Source organism: Syngnathus typhle, linkage group LG11 (assembly GCF_033458585.1).
Source record: "Syngnathus typhle isolate RoL2023-S1 ecotype Sweden linkage group LG11, RoL_Styp_1.0, whole genome shotgun sequence".
Lineage (NCBI taxonomy): Eukaryota > Metazoa > Chordata > Actinopteri > Syngnathiformes > Syngnathidae > Syngnathus > Syngnathus typhle.
In genome coordinates, this window is record NC_083748.1 from 9,459,363 (window position 1) to 9,476,492 (window position 17,130).

At 42.7% G+C, this 17,130-nt stretch overlaps 3 protein-coding genes across 3 annotated transcripts; 1 reads left to right on the forward strand and 2 right to left on the reverse strand.

Annotated features, from left to right (window-relative positions):
• Positions 1-190: 190 nt before the first annotated feature.
• tpra1 (transmembrane protein, adipocyte asscociated 1) lies at positions 191-5,124 on the reverse strand. The gene is made up of 11 exons (XM_061290693.1): positions 4,927-5,124; positions 4,113-4,290; positions 3,914-4,046; positions 3,650-3,736; positions 3,107-3,179; positions 2,899-2,978; positions 2,678-2,788; positions 2,529-2,589; positions 1,887-1,989; positions 1,626-1,706; positions 191-1,542 (listed from the first exon to the last, which is right to left on the reverse strand). Exons 2-11 carry the CDS (start codon positions 4,277-4,279, stop codon positions 1,272-1,274), a joined length of 1,167 nt encoding a protein of 388 aa, XP_061146677.1. The 5' UTR covers positions 4,280-4,290; positions 4,927-5,124; the 3' UTR covers positions 191-1,271.
• A 73-nt stretch (positions 5,125-5,197) lies between these two features.
• Positions 5,198-12,540, reverse strand: zgc:123305. Its single transcript, XM_061290692.1, has 20 exons — positions 12,401-12,540; positions 11,005-11,205; positions 10,837-10,932; positions 10,442-10,707; positions 10,247-10,348; positions 10,067-10,172; positions 9,338-9,980; positions 9,135-9,228; positions 8,841-9,022; positions 8,669-8,762; positions 8,528-8,597; positions 8,266-8,358; positions 8,136-8,194; positions 7,851-8,001; positions 7,618-7,766; positions 7,422-7,508; positions 7,195-7,347; positions 6,929-7,043; positions 6,562-6,665; positions 5,198-6,478 (listed from the first exon to the last, which is right to left on the reverse strand). The coding sequence occupies exons 2-20, from the start codon at positions 11,194-11,196 to the stop codon at positions 6,334-6,336; spliced, it is 2,901 nt and encodes a 966-aa protein (XP_061146676.1). The 5' UTR covers positions 11,197-11,205; positions 12,401-12,540; the 3' UTR covers positions 5,198-6,333.
• Positions 12,541-13,909: 1,369 nt separating this feature from the next.
• On the forward strand, positions 13,910-17,067 carry myl9b (myosin, light chain 9b, regulatory). Its single transcript, XM_061290516.1, has 4 exons — positions 13,910-14,070; positions 15,580-15,783; positions 15,864-16,025; positions 16,165-17,067. The coding sequence occupies exons 2-4, from the start codon at positions 15,600-15,602 to the stop codon at positions 16,338-16,340; spliced, it is 522 nt and encodes a 173-aa protein (XP_061146500.1). The 5' UTR covers positions 13,910-14,070; positions 15,580-15,599; the 3' UTR covers positions 16,341-17,067.
• The last annotated feature ends 63 nt before the right edge of the window (positions 17,068-17,130 follow it).

Here is a 17,130-nt window from a genome sequence, read left to right on the forward strand (position 1 = left end):
TCACATGTGAGAAGGGGAAGATGGGAAATGGAGTCTCGAGCTGCAGTCTAGTCAACCTATTCAACATTTTCTAATTACTGCATTTTAACATTACCATTTTAAAAACGATTTAGGTTTTTGGTAGTATTTTTTAACCTAATTAAATGTCCAGTTAAAGAAATACTAGGAAAATTCATTAGAGACAATGGAAAACTGTGATCATTTTTATTATATATAGCATGGAATGATTTGTCAGGAAATAGCGATTTTACAATTGATGGAATCCAATCTAAAGAAGCATTTTAGAGCTATTCTGCACAATAAAGCAGTTACTGTGTTCACTGCTCTAGTCAAGGAGCGCTGTTCAGCCCAATTTAAATAGAAAACATTGCATCAGCCAGGTCAAGAATGTTTTTGTGTGTTACCTCAAAACAATACATTCAAATATACCCTCGCCGTATGTTTTCAGTATGCAGGTTACCGCGGTCAATACTATGTAGTTTTAATACAAATATCCGTTGTTCACATTAACTGCAAAGAATTTCCGAGCACTCACACAACCAACAATGACAGTTGGGACATAAATATAAGGCAGGTTTTGCCAAAAAGGAGAGAGAAAACAAATTCTCTAAATGAGGCATTTCTGGCTCAGATGAAGAGAATTGTGGATAGCTTCTTGAAATGACTCTAATCAATACTTTCATTTGAGGTTTCGAAGGTGTTTTGGGCTGATGTCAAGATGTAATCCGAACCACAGAATGCATATTCAATCTACTTCCCCATCACAAAGCAACACACAACACTTTGACTTGTTAACACGACAGCAATTAGTTCAAACGGTGAAATATACCTGTCAAAAGCACACGACGTTGCCGATTACGTTGACAAATGGCAGTTGAGGAGAGACAATTGATATTTGGTGGGAGATAGTTTGTGCACCATTTCACTGGGAATGTACCAACCCTACTCTCTGAAATCATGTTAAGACTAGTGTCATAAAGAAATCTTCCTCACTGAGGACAAAGCGATTGCAGAAGAAAAGCGGAATGAGAGAACATCTGCTGAGAAAAAAAGTCAGCTTGAGCGACAGCAGCAGGGCACACTGGCAACAGTGTTAAAAAATATCTGTCAATAAGAGTCAGGGTCCGTAAGATAAATGGATCAAAAACGGTCCCTCCTTACTTCTTCATCTATATCTCTACCGCGTTGGTCTCATAGAAACAGCACATTTACATTTTGCTCTTGACTCTTCACCTCAGTTGCACACGCTCAAGTTGAGCCCCAGAAAGTAATTAGACATTAATAGGTCTCCAATGTTCGGCTTCGATGCTGTTGATGCTGCTGGATCCATAAGGTCCCGAAACAACATCGTCGAGAGACGCCCCAACTACTCCCGTACCGCCGGGACCCGAGCCGTCAAACTGGGTGGAAGAATAGTACAGGCCCTGCTCGGTGAGCTCTCTGCGGCCCAGCGCTGAAGCGACGGTCGGCGGAAGGTTGACGTCGCTTTCGTCTGCCTCGTCCACCTGGGACTTGTAAGAGAATAGGATTTTGGGTTCTGAGCTGCGGGCGAGATAAAACAAGAGAAAATCATTTTTTGGTTAGCCTCCGGCACATTTTTGGTCTGTGTGATTCTTCTTACATACCCAAAGAATCCTTTGAGGAATGTGACGTAGATGAGTGGCGCGAAAGCAGAGAAGTAGAGAAAGGTGGTGACATCCACACAGCTGGATCAAAAAGAAACTAAGAGTTAGGCTTTCACAGGTAGGCGAAAGAGCTACACTGAATCCAAATGGCTCTGTATGCCTGTCACTTTAAAAACAGATTCATATCTATTGTTGTGCCACCTCTTTAAAAATATTTATGCACGTATTCCAAATCCATGTTGTGCAGGTATTCTTGCTCACCAGAGTCCCTCGATGATTCCCGCACAAAGAAGAGCGCTGCCCAGGCCCTGGATGAAGTTCAACAAGGACAGGATGGCAGCATACACATAGAAACTCTTCTTGGCTGCACCGAGGAAACAAAAATAATACACTGTAAAAATAATCCTCCTTCATTTCTACAGACCAAACTCACGAGCCGCCAGAAGCACTCTTGTCAGTCATGACAATAAAACTGTTTTTAAAAAAAGGTTTACATGCTGTGTCATGTGTCAGTGTTCAAGAAAGTGGAACTTGACAACTTTTGTACGTGCATTATGCAGTCTGTCTCAGGTTGACTATTTGTCAGTATCTGTGTTGACAGTAATCTTACCATGATGAACACTCACTGGTGGGAATTTAAATGACTGCATCTACGTTTCAACAAAACAATTTTCATGGTATTGATTTGCTTTTCGAAAAACTAAATATCTTTTTCAAGGCTTGTACTCTGCAACAAATACAAATTTATTAAATTGAGCTCACAGCTGTACGTGCAGAGCGCATTTTGAAACGCAATCCGTACATTTCCTCTTCTATTGTTTTTGTGTCATCTGAACTTCTGTTTTTGTAAACTGAGCAGGAAGCAAACTGGACAAGAGTTTGCAAATCACCATTCCAACTTACATGGTAGCGATATCCTCTCCCTCACTGGAGTTTTAGGTAAGACCACAATCAGAGAGTACACCTAGGAAAGACATAAATAATGCTGAAAAGTGAAGGCTGATCGGATCCACCCCCACCCCCCCCCTTCATTTTTCCACTGAATAACTAACCAAGAAGAAGAAGCAGGAGCTGGCCAACCAGAAATGTCGCCCTCCATGTCCGTAGATATTGAAGTCCTCGGCGGACAGGTGACTGTCCGGGTAATAGATCTCTAAAATACCCTAGAGGGGATGAATTTGAGAGAGGAAGGTAACAAAAATTACAAAAGTTAATGGCACTCCACTATTACATGTATTACATGATTCTGTCAGTGTTTATCATCTGAAATCACCTGTGTGATGGAAAATGCTAGCGCCAGCACAGTTGTGATAGCCAGCACCCGCTTTATACTAGAATTGCTCTCCAGGTGACCTAGAAATACAAAATGAGTCACAGCAAAAGAAAAAAGAAAGTGCATTTTAGCGTTTTCAATGAAGACCACCCACACCTGCAATATTGCAACATATGAAATGCAAAGTGAAACTATAACGAAAACCAACCAAAAGCCAGTCCCAGAATGACAACACTGAGTTCAATGGCCAGTAAGAAGAAGCGGGTGATTTCCCATAATACCTTTGAAAGAGAAACAAAAAAAACAGATATCAGGAGAATGTGCTGTGATAAAACTGCTATGTTCTCATCGACAAAGGACACGCACAACTGTACAGTTGACCTCTTGTTCGTAAGCATTACCGATCCATTTGTTGTTTGTTCAGGGAACCCATTTGAGTGCGTCCATAGGAGTACATACCGCAGTTAGATCTCGAGTGTAGATAAATGCTAAATGAACAATGTCGCCATGTCTTTTCTCGTTTAGGCAACAACCTTGCAAAGACATGCCGTGATTCAGATCAAACCTTCTGGCCAATACTGCGGAAAAAGTGGAACATTTCTATCGACAGCTGCTTGGAATTGTTACACAATACAACAGCCGTCGATGAAAAACAATGTTGGGTTGTTGAACTCAATCGGATTGTTCTTTTAACAACGATATTCGTTAAAAACACTGGAGCTACACTGCCCATTCCTTTTCCTTTCCTTACTTTGTCGATGATGGTAGCAGAGCTGGATGCACTGACAGTCATTGATACAATGGCCCGGGTGATCCCAACTGCTGCTACGACAAACACCTGAGACATACAAAACAACATATTAGAAAACCAAAAACATGCTGTCAGTAAGTGTAAATAAAAAAAAAGCATATGTGACCTCTTCACTTAAGATTAATTGTTTTATTTTGAAATTTGAACAGCTGAGGTCAACCAGCATCACAAGTTCCCACTCTAACTCGATGTCTCGAGTCCTACCAGCAGGTAGAAGGTGATGAAGATTGGACTGGACGTGACCCGAATCTTTGCCCTGGCTGACGGCAGCTTCCACATCAGGAAAACAAAGAAGGCCACATTCGGTATGAGGAGAGTGATGTCCCAGAAACGCACTCTAGAAAGGCGATCATAAAGACCATTAGCACCATCATTGTTCATTTGTGTTTTCTTTTGTGATTACCTGGAGTCACCAACATCCTCATACAGAATTTGAAGACATTTGTGAGGCTTGCTGATGTTAGATTCTGAATCAGGCAGCCAGGTGGGGAATGCAGATGTATTGTCCAGTGGCGCTGATGTGCTGCTGCCATTGTATTGAGCAAACCTAACCACAGGAGTGGCTAGCATGGTTTTTCCGCCTAGGGGGAGACACAGACACATTATATAATTATAAACTCAATAGAATGTATAGCAAGTAAGATGTGCTAATTCTAGGAGGAATTTTCATTACATCACAGCTGTCCACACATACCAAGCATTCTTCACCACAGATATTCTGTTTGGTACTAAGCAGGCACCTGCTCTCACAGGTTCTGATTCAAAACATGATGTAACAACCCCTGGTGTCCATGTGAGAGTCGTAAATGCAAACTAAAGGAGAAGTGTCAGTAGTTGGACTCGAGTATTTGTGTACTGTATTAAATGTACTGTCGAAACAACCACATGACGATGTTAATGTAATTGATTTAAAACGACCGATGTTACTGTAATAATTAAAACCTACCTTGGTTAGCATAATCGTCAATCTGTTGGCAATTTTAACACAATACTTGGACGGAATTTCATGCAGCGTTGTTAGCCGAAACAGCTAGTTAGCCTTTGTCAGCGTCAGTGAATTTTGTTAAGTGGGTTAAATATTTTTTAAATAGTAATTTACGCAAGAAACGGGAGGGTTTGCGAATGAGATGTTCTCAAGGAATTTCGTTTGTACCGAAACAAAAGTGAAAATTACACTGGAAAGGCGGCAACACTAATCCCGCAAAACAGTTTTTTACCTTTTCAGAAGACTCCGTTGTATACGTGCTGTAAACGTTGTAGTAAAATCATGTAGCGTTGCTGTATGGTTCACATGCTGCCCCAAAAACGACACACAACATTCGATTAGTAAATGTTTTTCTGTCGAGTTCCCTGGGCGAGACTATATCCCCGAATGTCAGATGACATTTTGCAGACTCGCGTAGTAAATCTCGCGAGATTGTACAGTGACGTCATTGTACTGTTTGTTTTTGTTCACGAAAACATATCCAGGAAAAGACACAAAAGGCACTTTGTCCAATTATTGCATCAGCGTTGTAAGCCACTTTCAATACTTTAATTGGTCAATGATTTAATAATAATAATGATGATAATACACAATTTTGGAATGACAAACAGTAAAAATTTGCGGGGGGGAAATGGAAAAACAATTAATAAAGTAAATAATTGTGGGTAGGGAACTAACAAAAACCAATATTAAAATGGCACAACATGTATTAAAACAGATTTATTTATTTCAAATGCATCATATCTGCCATGCATTTAGTTTTTAAAACCGCACATTCAACCACCTCCATTGAATTCCATTTTTGTATAATTAAAAGTACGCACAGAAAATAAATAGTGTCATTAAACAACCATAAGAAACATTGCAATTTTCCTCAATTCTTGGGTCAGAGACATGTCAGAATAAAAGCATCTCCCTCATTCACAGTCTACAAACGTTTCTGAATGTTGTAGTGCAGTAGTCACTGCAGTAGACATGAAATGTGCCATTTGTTTACGTGAAGATTTTTCAACTTGCCATCACAGCCATTCTCTATGAAATTAAATCAATCATTTTCAGCATAACAAAACCACCATGCACTTTTTTGCAGAGTAGGGAGTAATTGTCATACCTAAATTCTTTAGTACCATGGGTATACTAAAACAATGAAAACAGCAGAGACCCCTCCCCCCCAGAAAATCTCAGAAAAACATTCATGTTAAATAACTTAATAGTGGCCAAAGCACAACGTATACAACTCCACACCCATGCATGCAGATACGGTATCAAGCGTCCACTCAACAGGAACGTCATGTCACTGCTTGGTGCTTCCAATGGTCCCATCACGCATGCAAATAAATTGGCATTAGCATCATTTTTGGCTTATGCTTTGAGCTGATATGTTGGACGCAGTGAAAGCTATGTGGCATAAATAATTGGAATGAATGTCATCGCAACTAATAAAAACAAAGGCAACATATTACTTGAACAATTGCATATTTAGGATTAACATTGGACTGATTGTACGCATCAGTCAGAGTAGTGTAATTAATGCTGACTGAATAACACCACCGGGAAGTCAATCAAAGGCAGTTATTAGGTGTTGTAACACATTGTTGTAAATATTAAGGCAGATGATGGTTATCTTGGTGTGGTGTATCTACAGTAGTGTGTCGAGGTCCAGTTCTGGCAGTGGATCCTTCCAATAGGTGACGCTGCTGAATTCGGGACACGCGAAAGCAGCAGAGCCGCTCTCGTCCACCTCAGGGAAGAAATGCTCCACCAACTCACCGAGGTGGCTGTAACTACACCAAACGATAACAACAATTGGGGAGTGAAGCGCACAGGTGTTACCCCACAATCGCTGTAGAAAAGGCTCAAAACTCACGAGGACTTGTTTCCTTTGGTCATCTCTTGAAGCAGCTCTCCTTTTGGATTGACAGTAAAGATTCTGGTGTTGTGCACCCCCACCTTCCCGTAGGCGTAAGCATCCTGCACAACCCATGGGCAAGTATTCAGTATTACTTGTAACTAATCTATCATATATGCATTGAATGTTTTATCATTTTGGGGAGAAGTTTTAGGATTTAATTGTTACGTGCTTACAAATACATGTCAATGGGCGTCAGATATATGCGAAATGTGTCTATTTGTGGGTGGGGCGAGTACCAATCACATGCAAATAGAATTGTATAATATATTTGGAGAAATGCATATTCTTATACGACAAAGAGAGAATATGCAGGGGTGCATACGTTGGTCCTGTTGCCAAAGGCAGCGTAGAAAGGCTGTTTCCTGGGACTGAATAAATCCCTGATGTCACCGAGACAGGCGATTTTAAACACCTCCGGCTTCTTCTCAATCACCTCCCTGCAGATGGCACGACAGATCATTTCGTGAGCAACAACTGTTAGAATGACGCATTCTGAAAAATTCTATCCATTCACCTCGCGACCATTTTGCAAAATTCCCTCCATCCATTTTCTATACTGCTTATCCTTTGCAGGAAAAGAATTTGTACCTGTGCAGTGCAGAAAAGAGGCTGCTTGGGGCAAGCAGTACTGGGCCTTTTGGAAGAACAGTGCCTTTGTCATTGACCCACTGCAGGTAGTTCTTCGTGATGGCGGCCATGCCTATAGCCCGCGCGGAACAATACAGGAACTTGTAGCCATTTCTGCAATGACAGAGTCATTTCAACAGGTATGCAAATACTGTTATTAACACCAGCACACTAAACGGTGTACCTACTGGTGAATTTTGTGGTAGAGTTTGGTTATGTCTTTGTGCGTCCAGTCTTTCCCAAACTGAGGCAAGATGTGTCCTAGAGCATCTGACCTGTCAAAAAATAAATAAACCTCAAGCTTCCCAAAGCATTTTCATTCGAGGTTGTTTGAGTCAGAAGACAAATTAGAAGCATAGCACGAGAAGAGACAGCTGTGTATACTTAGTGATTGTGCCATCTATGTCTGATATGATGATGCGATCGTCCCAGTTCCACAAATAGATGGCGGCCTCACAGCGACAGGTGCCCTGGTATTGAGTGGTCACGCTAAATATCACCTTGTTGACTCCTTCGCGCAAATTCAAGTTTGCCTGGTTATGAAGTATCGAGACAAAAGGTAGTTAGGTATAGTCACACATTATTTACACAAAGAGGACATGCAGGTGTCTGCTTACTATTTGTTCAGAAGTCAGACGAAGTGATTTGCGGTACAATTGAGTGAGACACTGAGTGGTGCGAAGCGTGTCTGTTGACATGCTCGAAGTAAGGACGGCTTTTTGACCAGGCCCTGCCACTGCATTTTCATCCGCATCGTCCAGTGTAGCGCTGAGAAGGGGAAAAAAACATTATTAGTAGAACCGCACTGCATCATACTCAAAGAAATACTAATTCAAATACATTTCTCCTATGCTTTAACTAAATAGGGGAGCCAAAAAGATTTTAATAATAAACATACGTACATTTCTGTGTTCGGACCCTCACCCTGTACTTCCTGGTTGTCTTTCTTCTGAGGATCTTGCTGAAAGACCAAAAGACAGTTTCAGTAAATGCTCAGTCCTCAGAACAACGTTTAAACACAAAAACAGCAACCTGGTTTTTGTCCAAGTCTCTTCTCCTCCAGGAGAACCACCAGCGTCCAGACCTTTTAGGCATTTTGTCCTTAACTAGGCTCTGAACAGTAGTCTAAGGAGAAAACACAATACAAACACATGGATTGGTTTGATCAGAATTTTCACACCGTGGTGTCTGTGATGTCACAGAAAAATGCCTGGCTAGCAGTTAAGGCCATTGTGGGAACCTCAGTGTGAAAGAGGCTTAAATGAGGAATTATTCTTAAAAACAACAAACCAACCTTGGGTAAATTCCTCTGGAAAGCTGTCAGCGACAAAACCATTGGAGCAGCCACTGCCCAGTTATAATAGCTGGCAAACATAGGCATGAATTTAATTACAATCACAAGTCAATCCTCATAAAAAAAAACTTGAAATCTTACTTGGAATTGATACAGATCACTAGACTAGGGTCATCAATGATTCCTGGATTGTTGACAAAGTCCTGGTATGACACAGAGTGCTCCAGAAACTTCTCTGGACAAACAGCAAAAGACGCATTTGACACTTTCATAGACAGTAATGCTCAGATGGCAGAAACTCGCAATGATTTACCTTTGGTGATTTGGCTGGTGTCGCCCACATGACCGCAGAGGGACATGCGGACCTCTGTGGCGTCGGGAGCAGAATCTGACAAGTACTCCGTACCGCTGTCCAGCGCGCCCATAGATTGCGGAGACTGACTTGCTGAGCCGGAGCCTTGCTCGACGACAGGAAGGGCGCAATTCTCCGTTTCACTACAGACATAGTGCGAGACACTTGATAGAATAAAAACTTGAACAATTACAAAAACAGGAGAGGGCAAATACTTTTTTCACAACACTGTACAAAACGCTTTCGTGCTCTTACCTCTTGGGGAAGTAGAGTGCTGCAACCTCAGGGTTAAGTGAAGTCAGATCATCCAGGTAAATACCCGTCGGTCCAAGATGATGATTACGTCTGCCTACAAAAGTGCACGGGTGAACATGCAAACATTTACACATGCTAAAAAGATCCTGACTTGAAACCTGAATTCAAGATTGGCAAATTTTCACCATAGTTTTGACACTCACCCTTCTTTATGTCTTGCTGCTCCTGTTTGGTTGAGAACTCGCCGCTGTTTGCTAACTCCTCAGCAGACATGTTGTCTGCGTCTTTTGGAGATGCAAAGTGAGACAATCCAAGTCGGCCATCTTCTTCCCCTCCCTCGGCGCAGGGATCCATGCCACTGTCGCCCTCGCTAACGGCCGCGCTACCGCTGCAGCCTAGTTCCGTCTGCCCACTCTCCTGCGTTTCCATGCTTGCGTTGTCTGCTACGTTTCTTTCCACCATCGTGTCTTCAGTGGGCTGACTGTTATCATCATTTTGACCTTCAGCTGCATCACTCCTGCCACCAACTTGGTCAGTATTGACTGTGGCGTCTTCAGGAGCAATGACTTCAGAGTCATCCTTCTCAGACTCTGACAGGCCGCTCCAGGTTGTGGCGGTAAAGCCGTGGTGTTCATCAAAGGTCAGGGGCACCGTTTGTGAGGCGTAGGCACTCAGGTCCAGGGAGTGAGTCCTGGGTTGCGGTCTGACCACAGTAACCCGGCCTGCTCTGCTACAGTTACTCCCAGGCTCATTGCCCATGTCAAAGGAGTCTTGCCTCTGAATGGTGCGGAAATGAGTCGAGTCAGATTGCTGCAACTCCCCTGATGATCTCTCAGAATGGCGTGGCTGTAAAGGCAAAAAGCAGATAAATTACGATGCTAGTCTCAAATGCGGAGCTCCTGCGCGGCACACGTGTGTGAATCCTGCCTTACCGTGGGAAATCCTCCCCAGTTCCACTGCATCAATACCCCGGGAGACTGATTTTTCACCACAAGCTCCGAGTCACTCTTAGGGGATGATGGACGGCTGTCAAAAACACTGTTGGGAGGAGAAGGAGGATGCGTAAGTGCCTGTCACAATCAGTCACACGCAGGAAGAGATGACTTTCTCACTTTTCTACAGGCGACTGGTCTCCGTCCGAGTGTCGATGAGCATCTCTGACTCCCGACTCCTCCTCGGGTGGCTCCTCAGACAGCGAATAGTACACTGACTTACTTTAACATACAAACAAAGCACATAACAATCACATTAACCCCTCCTTAAAAGAAAACAACTCGGATAAACCCGAGATGTATTTGTTCACTGACCTGACTTGCAGCTGTGTGGCATGTGAATCTTTATCTGAGCTCGCTTGTCCGCTATGATCGATATCCCACTCCCTGTCGTTTTCTTGCTCGTCAGAAGAGGACATCGCCTCTTCTCTCTGGCGACTATCTGAGCGCACGCATTTACGACGACGCCTCTTCTTGCGCGTCCCGGACCCAGAGAGAGAGGATCCGTCATTGGTCTCCTTAGAGTCTTGGGGGTCGTCAAAAGGAATTGGGGATGTGCAGAGATGGGCAGGGACTTCAGACTGCAAGAAATGACGACATTAATTAACAACTATCCTCTAACTAATACTCCACTGACTGATTTTGGACTCAGAATTTTTGTTTGGCCACTTCAGCCATGTGATGTAACTCCATTTGTTTCATTATCTTACCTCCAAGTTTTCATGTTGCTCCACAAAGAAAGCTTCCCCATTGTCCCCTAGCTTCATGTGCAGGTCCACTGGTTCTCCATTTATCTCAATGTCCACCTGCAGAACACTCAAAGGCATCATTGAAACTGAAAACAAACAGGACTCAAATGGAAGAGAGACTGAACTTACCACTTTCTCCTTGGAGCGAAGCACACCCAGTTTGCCAAAGCGGACATGAAAGGGGGAGCACTGGAAGGAGCCATCGGGCTGTCGCACCACGATGACATCGATCCCACCGGTGAGAGTGGCGGGATTAAGGCCACAGTACAGCTCCTTGACTGTCACATACACGGTCTCTGCCAACTGGCCCACAATATTCATGGTTTGGGACTAGACATCAAAAACAACCAATAAGATATTTTTAAAAAACAACCCCCAGTACCCCCAGATAGAAAGAAAGCAGCGAAAATTATTTGTTTCTTAGATTCCTGCAAGTATATCAGCTTGGTTTTCAACTAGACAAGGCCAGATTTTACTCGGAGTACATTTTCTGCTCAGCTATAATTCATATAATTCAAAACGTCAAGTCTTACCCACAGTGAGGAACGCAGACGTTCCTTCTCAAGCAGGCTGCCATTGCTCGACTTTCTCTCTGCCATACCGCAGCACTATTAAAATCTCGCACCCATCTATCACACACCAGGCCCCGGTTGCCAAGGTAACCCACATCTATATCTTTCGTATTACTCATCAGTGCCCAATGGTAACCTTTGGTCCGCTTGAATCCTTCCAAATTACGACTTCAGTCAAGTTCATGCCACCCACTCAATTTAAGTCCAATTTTCCGTCTGTCACAATGCTGCTCAATCCCATAAGTGACACTGTGCTGTGAGTACAGAGCAAAATTAAGCCGCTAGGAGAGTCCTGGCACATTCAGTTAAACACTCTCGCTTACTCTGATTCACAATTTCACACTGCACACATATACACCGCCACTGTCCAGTTGGTACTTCCTCACTGACGCTGCACATGACAGCTAAACCAGCAATTTCTGAGAGGCTTTGACAGGCTATTCACACCAAGCTGACATGGAAACACAGCACATACTCATCAGTCAGGCGTTCGTTTCTGGAGCTGACGACAGCGCGCCTGCCCCTGAGGGATTAACATGGATGCTGCCGCTTGTGGGAGAAGACCGCGTGAATAAATAAGACAATCACTATGTAATTTTGTCATTTGACTGAATGTAAGACCGCACTTGATCACCTTCACTGCCTGTATGAATGACTGACTTACTCATTGACTTAAAGTGATGCTCAACTGAACAATGACTTGGGTCAATTAGTAGAGACCAGAGATTTGGACAAAACACGATCGAGCACCATTTAGCTAATATGTTGCATGTAAATGGAATAAACTGCCAACGGTACTTAAGTCAACGCTTTTAAATACAAATTAGAAACTTTAGAAGTTACCAGGGAGGGGGCAAGGCTATGTTGTGCTGATGCAGTCCCCTTTAATACATACGAGCGACACGACACGTCTCTTATAGTAATATTACATAAACTGAGTTGTAAATACTTACCAAATCTTCAAAGCTAGTGAATCTTCAACTGTTACACTAATAAAATAATAAGAATGTTGAAACACCGTTAGCGTAATCGCTGATTTTTTTTTTCTTTAAATGTCAAACGTGAAGATCCATCAACTTTGTTTCACATAGGTTACAAAAGTATAAGAAAATGTGCCTTTCGGGACGGTGTTCAACTCTTGAAGGCGTCAGCCAATGTGGATACTTCCGGGTGAATGAGACATGCACGTGACACCAACAGCCAATGAACAACCAGGAATGCATTCAGACACGCCCACGCTTTGATGTGTCAACATAACGTTTCCTGGCAATCATGACAGTTCTTTAATGATTAAAGATTTTATACCAGGACAACAAAAACAACTTACTCATACACATAATTTTCAGCAACACATCTTTGTGTTTTCTATCTGTGATGCAAGCGTTTGACTTGACCACAAAGTGTGTATACTTGATTGTTGTGAGCTTTGCAGTGAAGTCATGCTTCTTTGTACTGAACTCTATGACGTTAACACAGGGTGTATTCTGTTTTTGTTTTTTTTTACATTCTTGCTACTGATAGAATAGTTAATAAATTTAATTAGCCACCTATAGTACAAAATGCTAACGATAGCAATAAACAATAGGAATTTCATAAGTTATTCAAAGTTAGCGGTGCACATGCTCCTTCCAAACAGTTCCTTTGTATTTAACTTTTAAGTTGGATACATTTGCATCTGATTTAGAACAGTATGCATTCAAACTTTTTTATATTATTATGTTTATATTAATAATTATTATATGAACATAATTGTTACAATACATTTCGCATTTATTATTGATTGTTATTCTAATACGCCTTCCCTGGACATCTATTGAGAATTAGCACTTGTAGTTAAACACTAAAAGCAAATCTGGTTTGCTGTCTAATGTTTATTCTCTTTAAGTACAGTTTGTGACAAACTTGTCTGCAGTACATTTCACACTAAACCATTATCCAAGTACACTTTTTTTATTTTCCTTTTTTAAGAAGTGTTAATGTTGAAACTGTGCATAATTTTGCAGTCACATGAAAATATTTCTCAAGTTAGTACAATATACAGTGTGTGTGTGTGTGGGGGGGGGGGGGGGGGGGTCATTTAGTATTACTAGACAACACAGTTTAACCATGAAGGGAAGTGTGCAGTCATGGCTTAAATCAAGAGGTCCCCCTGCTTGTTCATGTCACAGTGGTGGCAAAGCAAAGTGCCTATTAAGGGAACTAATGTTCTTATAACTCCAACATGATGCTCCCATAGTGTCTCTGCATCTACTCACAATCCTGCCCCATACTGCACCTCCTCCTCTTCCTAAATATTTATTTCTCTAAATAAGGCAGCCCTGTCGTAGTTCCTGTCATTTCTGCCTACTCCCCCTTCAAACATCTTCCTTGTGTCCGTGTGGCAGTAGCAAGCTGCTGCATGTGCATTCTTTTCCCTTGTATGGAGAAATGGCCTGGCCCCGAGATGTCTTTCTACAGGCCGGGCCGACCTCGCCATTGGCCGGGACGGGAAGGGGAGGGTCTGATTCTCTAAACAAACTTTTCCGTGGGCCTGCCTGCTTCCCTTCCCACTTTAGTGCTGTGTCTGGAGCAGTGGACAAAAGGCGTTTGAGGGACTCCCCACGTAGTTATACCTGAAAACAAGGTGAGAAAGAAAAGCTGGATTGCACATTAAGTCTTGAGAGTGCTGTGGATTCTGCGGGTGAAGATGTGGCGCTTGCAACACCGATGATGGGCTTGTTTGTATACTGCATGTTGCCGAGTGCACTCGACTGGATTTGGGTTTCCTCCATGACACGGTGGAATTCCTCTGACCCATTTAGATCTCTTTTGCACCTCATTGACTCTGGACATTTTGTGTTTTTGGAACTCCTGACCTTTGAACTCCATGGTTTGAGCAAGAGTAAGGGATGACAGGAAGGCGGTTTAGTCACAACTGAATGAATGTGCGGGTGTGCTTTTGTGTCGGGAAGAGGAGTTCAAGAGCAGTCTATTCTATTCTATTCTATTCTATTCTATTCTATTCTATTCTATTCTATTCTATTCTATTCTATTCTATTCTATTCATAACAGTCTGTTCGAGGGACCGAATACAATGATGAAACCAAGCCAAGCTGAACTCCAAATTCCAAAATAGTTGCGATTTGTTGATTTCAGCACTCATTGATCATACTCTGCCCAGGAAACAGTCATCTATTGTTCCAAACATTTAACACAATTAGAGGGCCTCAAATTAGTGTTTACATTAGTGCGACTTCGACTTTCAACACACACACACAGACATGCTCATGCACACACTTACTCAATGTAGATGAGAGAGAGCCTTATCGGATTGTAGAATTTTATGGTTAAATTGGAAATTAGATGCTGGTTTGTCTCCAGTTTATTCACTGAGAGGTCAGGAGCAAGAAAACGTTTTATATTTTTATAAAATACAAATCACACTAAAACATTGTATTGCCGTTTTGGTCACTTATCTTCTCGTCTTAACTTTTTCCTTTATAGTAATGATACCTTGCAGGTTAATTAAGGGTTTATAAATGGCTTATATACAACACTGTAAATGCTTACAATCGTGATGGCTTTCTGCTTGCCAAATTGTGTGCAGTTTATAAATGATCTAGTATCTTACATTTACAATTGGGTTCCATTTTAACAGGGGTTGTTATCGGTAATGTTCATTATAAGGTTAGACAACCCATTGGGGGCAGGATGGGCATTGAGTGTAGTCGTTGTCTTTTCTCCGTGCAACTGTTTGGAATGGCAAAGAATCGAGAGGCTGATGGACACAAATAGTGTGATGTCACCCCTTGTGTGAGTCATCCATTGAAATGGCCCCGCTCCGTCGAAACCCGAACGAGCTCCCTACGTCTCGGTATCAACAACAATCACGAATCGCATCCCGCAACACACACGTCAGAGCCGAATACGAGTGACAGGTCTATTTGTGGATGCACGTTGAGCTAGGTACTGTGGAGATGTGTCATTTTCACACCCATCACTGGAGATAGACTGTGAAGATGGTAAAATGATGATCACCTGTTAGATTATACTCGGTGCAGTGGTTGAACTGGAGATACAGCCGGTGTCCACTTGGACAAGCACCAATTTACCTAATAATTTAGCTAACGAACTCTAATCAATTTGCGCACAGGCCCAACCTCAACCGCCGCCATGTCGAGCAAGCGCGCCAAGGGAAAGACGACGAAGAAGCGCCCCCAGAGGGCCACTTCCAACGTATTTGCCATGTTCGACCAGTCTCAGATTCAAGAGTTCAAAGAAGCCTTCAACATGATTGACCAGAACAGGGACGGCTTCATCGACAAGGAGGATCTGCACGACATGCTGGCTTCTCTGGGTACACCATCAATTTCATTCAACCACCTGGACTGAACATGAACACCGTTCCTTCGGTTGATACCATTTTCTTGCCATTAGGTAAGAACCCATCTGATGACTACCTGGAGGGCATGATGAGCGAAGCGCCGGGACCCATCAACTTCACCATGTTTCTCACCATGTTTGGAGAGAGGCTCAACGGCACCGACCCAGAGGACGTCATCCGCAACGCCTTTGCCTGTTTTGATGAGGAAGGGTCTGGTAAGTTGATGTCATATTTGGGTCTCTCAAGGCAAAATGGATGCCAGATATTTGGGAATGGCGTTAAGCTAAAGTATTAAATCTTGTTGGGGACACCGAACCTTGATGTTTGGTCCAATGTTGCCTTTTTTCCTCCAAGGTGTGATCCACGAAGACCATCTGAGGGAGCTGCTGACCACCATGGGGGACCGCTTCACAGACGAAGATGTGGACGAGCTCTTCCGCGAGGCGCCCATTGACAAGAAGGGCAACTTCAACTACGCCGAGTTCACCCGCATCCTCAAACACGGCGCCAAAGAAAAGGATGACGAGTAGGAGAGAAAGGGGAGGCGGGCACTCACCTGCCTCTGCACACACGCCCCCACCCAGCCGATCATACGTCCTACTTTTATGAAGTAATAGATGCTTGTGATATATTTGCAAAGGTTACCATGAAGAAGCATTGCATCTTAGCAAGTGATAGCTTTGAGATGCTATTAACTCCACAATGTGTGCACGCAGATTGGGCAATCGGATGTAAAATAGCAGAAATGTTGACCTCTTCCTGCCATTTAGCTAGCACGCTTGCAAAAAGCATTACAAGTTTCCTCCGTATTTGGTTTATCTATCGTGAAGTTTAAATAGATGGCAAAGTAGTTTGCATCTTTTGTCTTTGACTGAAATGCCTTTGATAGGAAATTCCCCTCCTCTGTCGTATGGCAATCGAATGTGGGCTTGATGAGGCGTGATTTCAAGAGTTTGTGGTCAAAACTCCAATTTCACCAACTGGTTGTGTGTATTTGGTCAGGATCTGTCATGTGTGTTGTGAAATCACGGGGTGTAAAATGCTCAGGTGAATAAAGTAGGTTTATCCGTGCCCTTTGACCATAAGAAGCGTTTTTTTTTTTTTCCTCCTACAAAATTTGGTTTATTATGATAAATGGAATATGATGTATGTGAACCGAGCCATTCAATGAAAACAATTCATTATCTTCAAATGTGTTCAGTCTGCTGCAACTTTATCTTTTGTAAGGTAGAAAATAAAATCTCCCTGCACTGAAAATGTTCCATTTGGGACAGAGTGAGACCGACTCGAAATATACTAGTTCATGTCCAGTCATTTTTG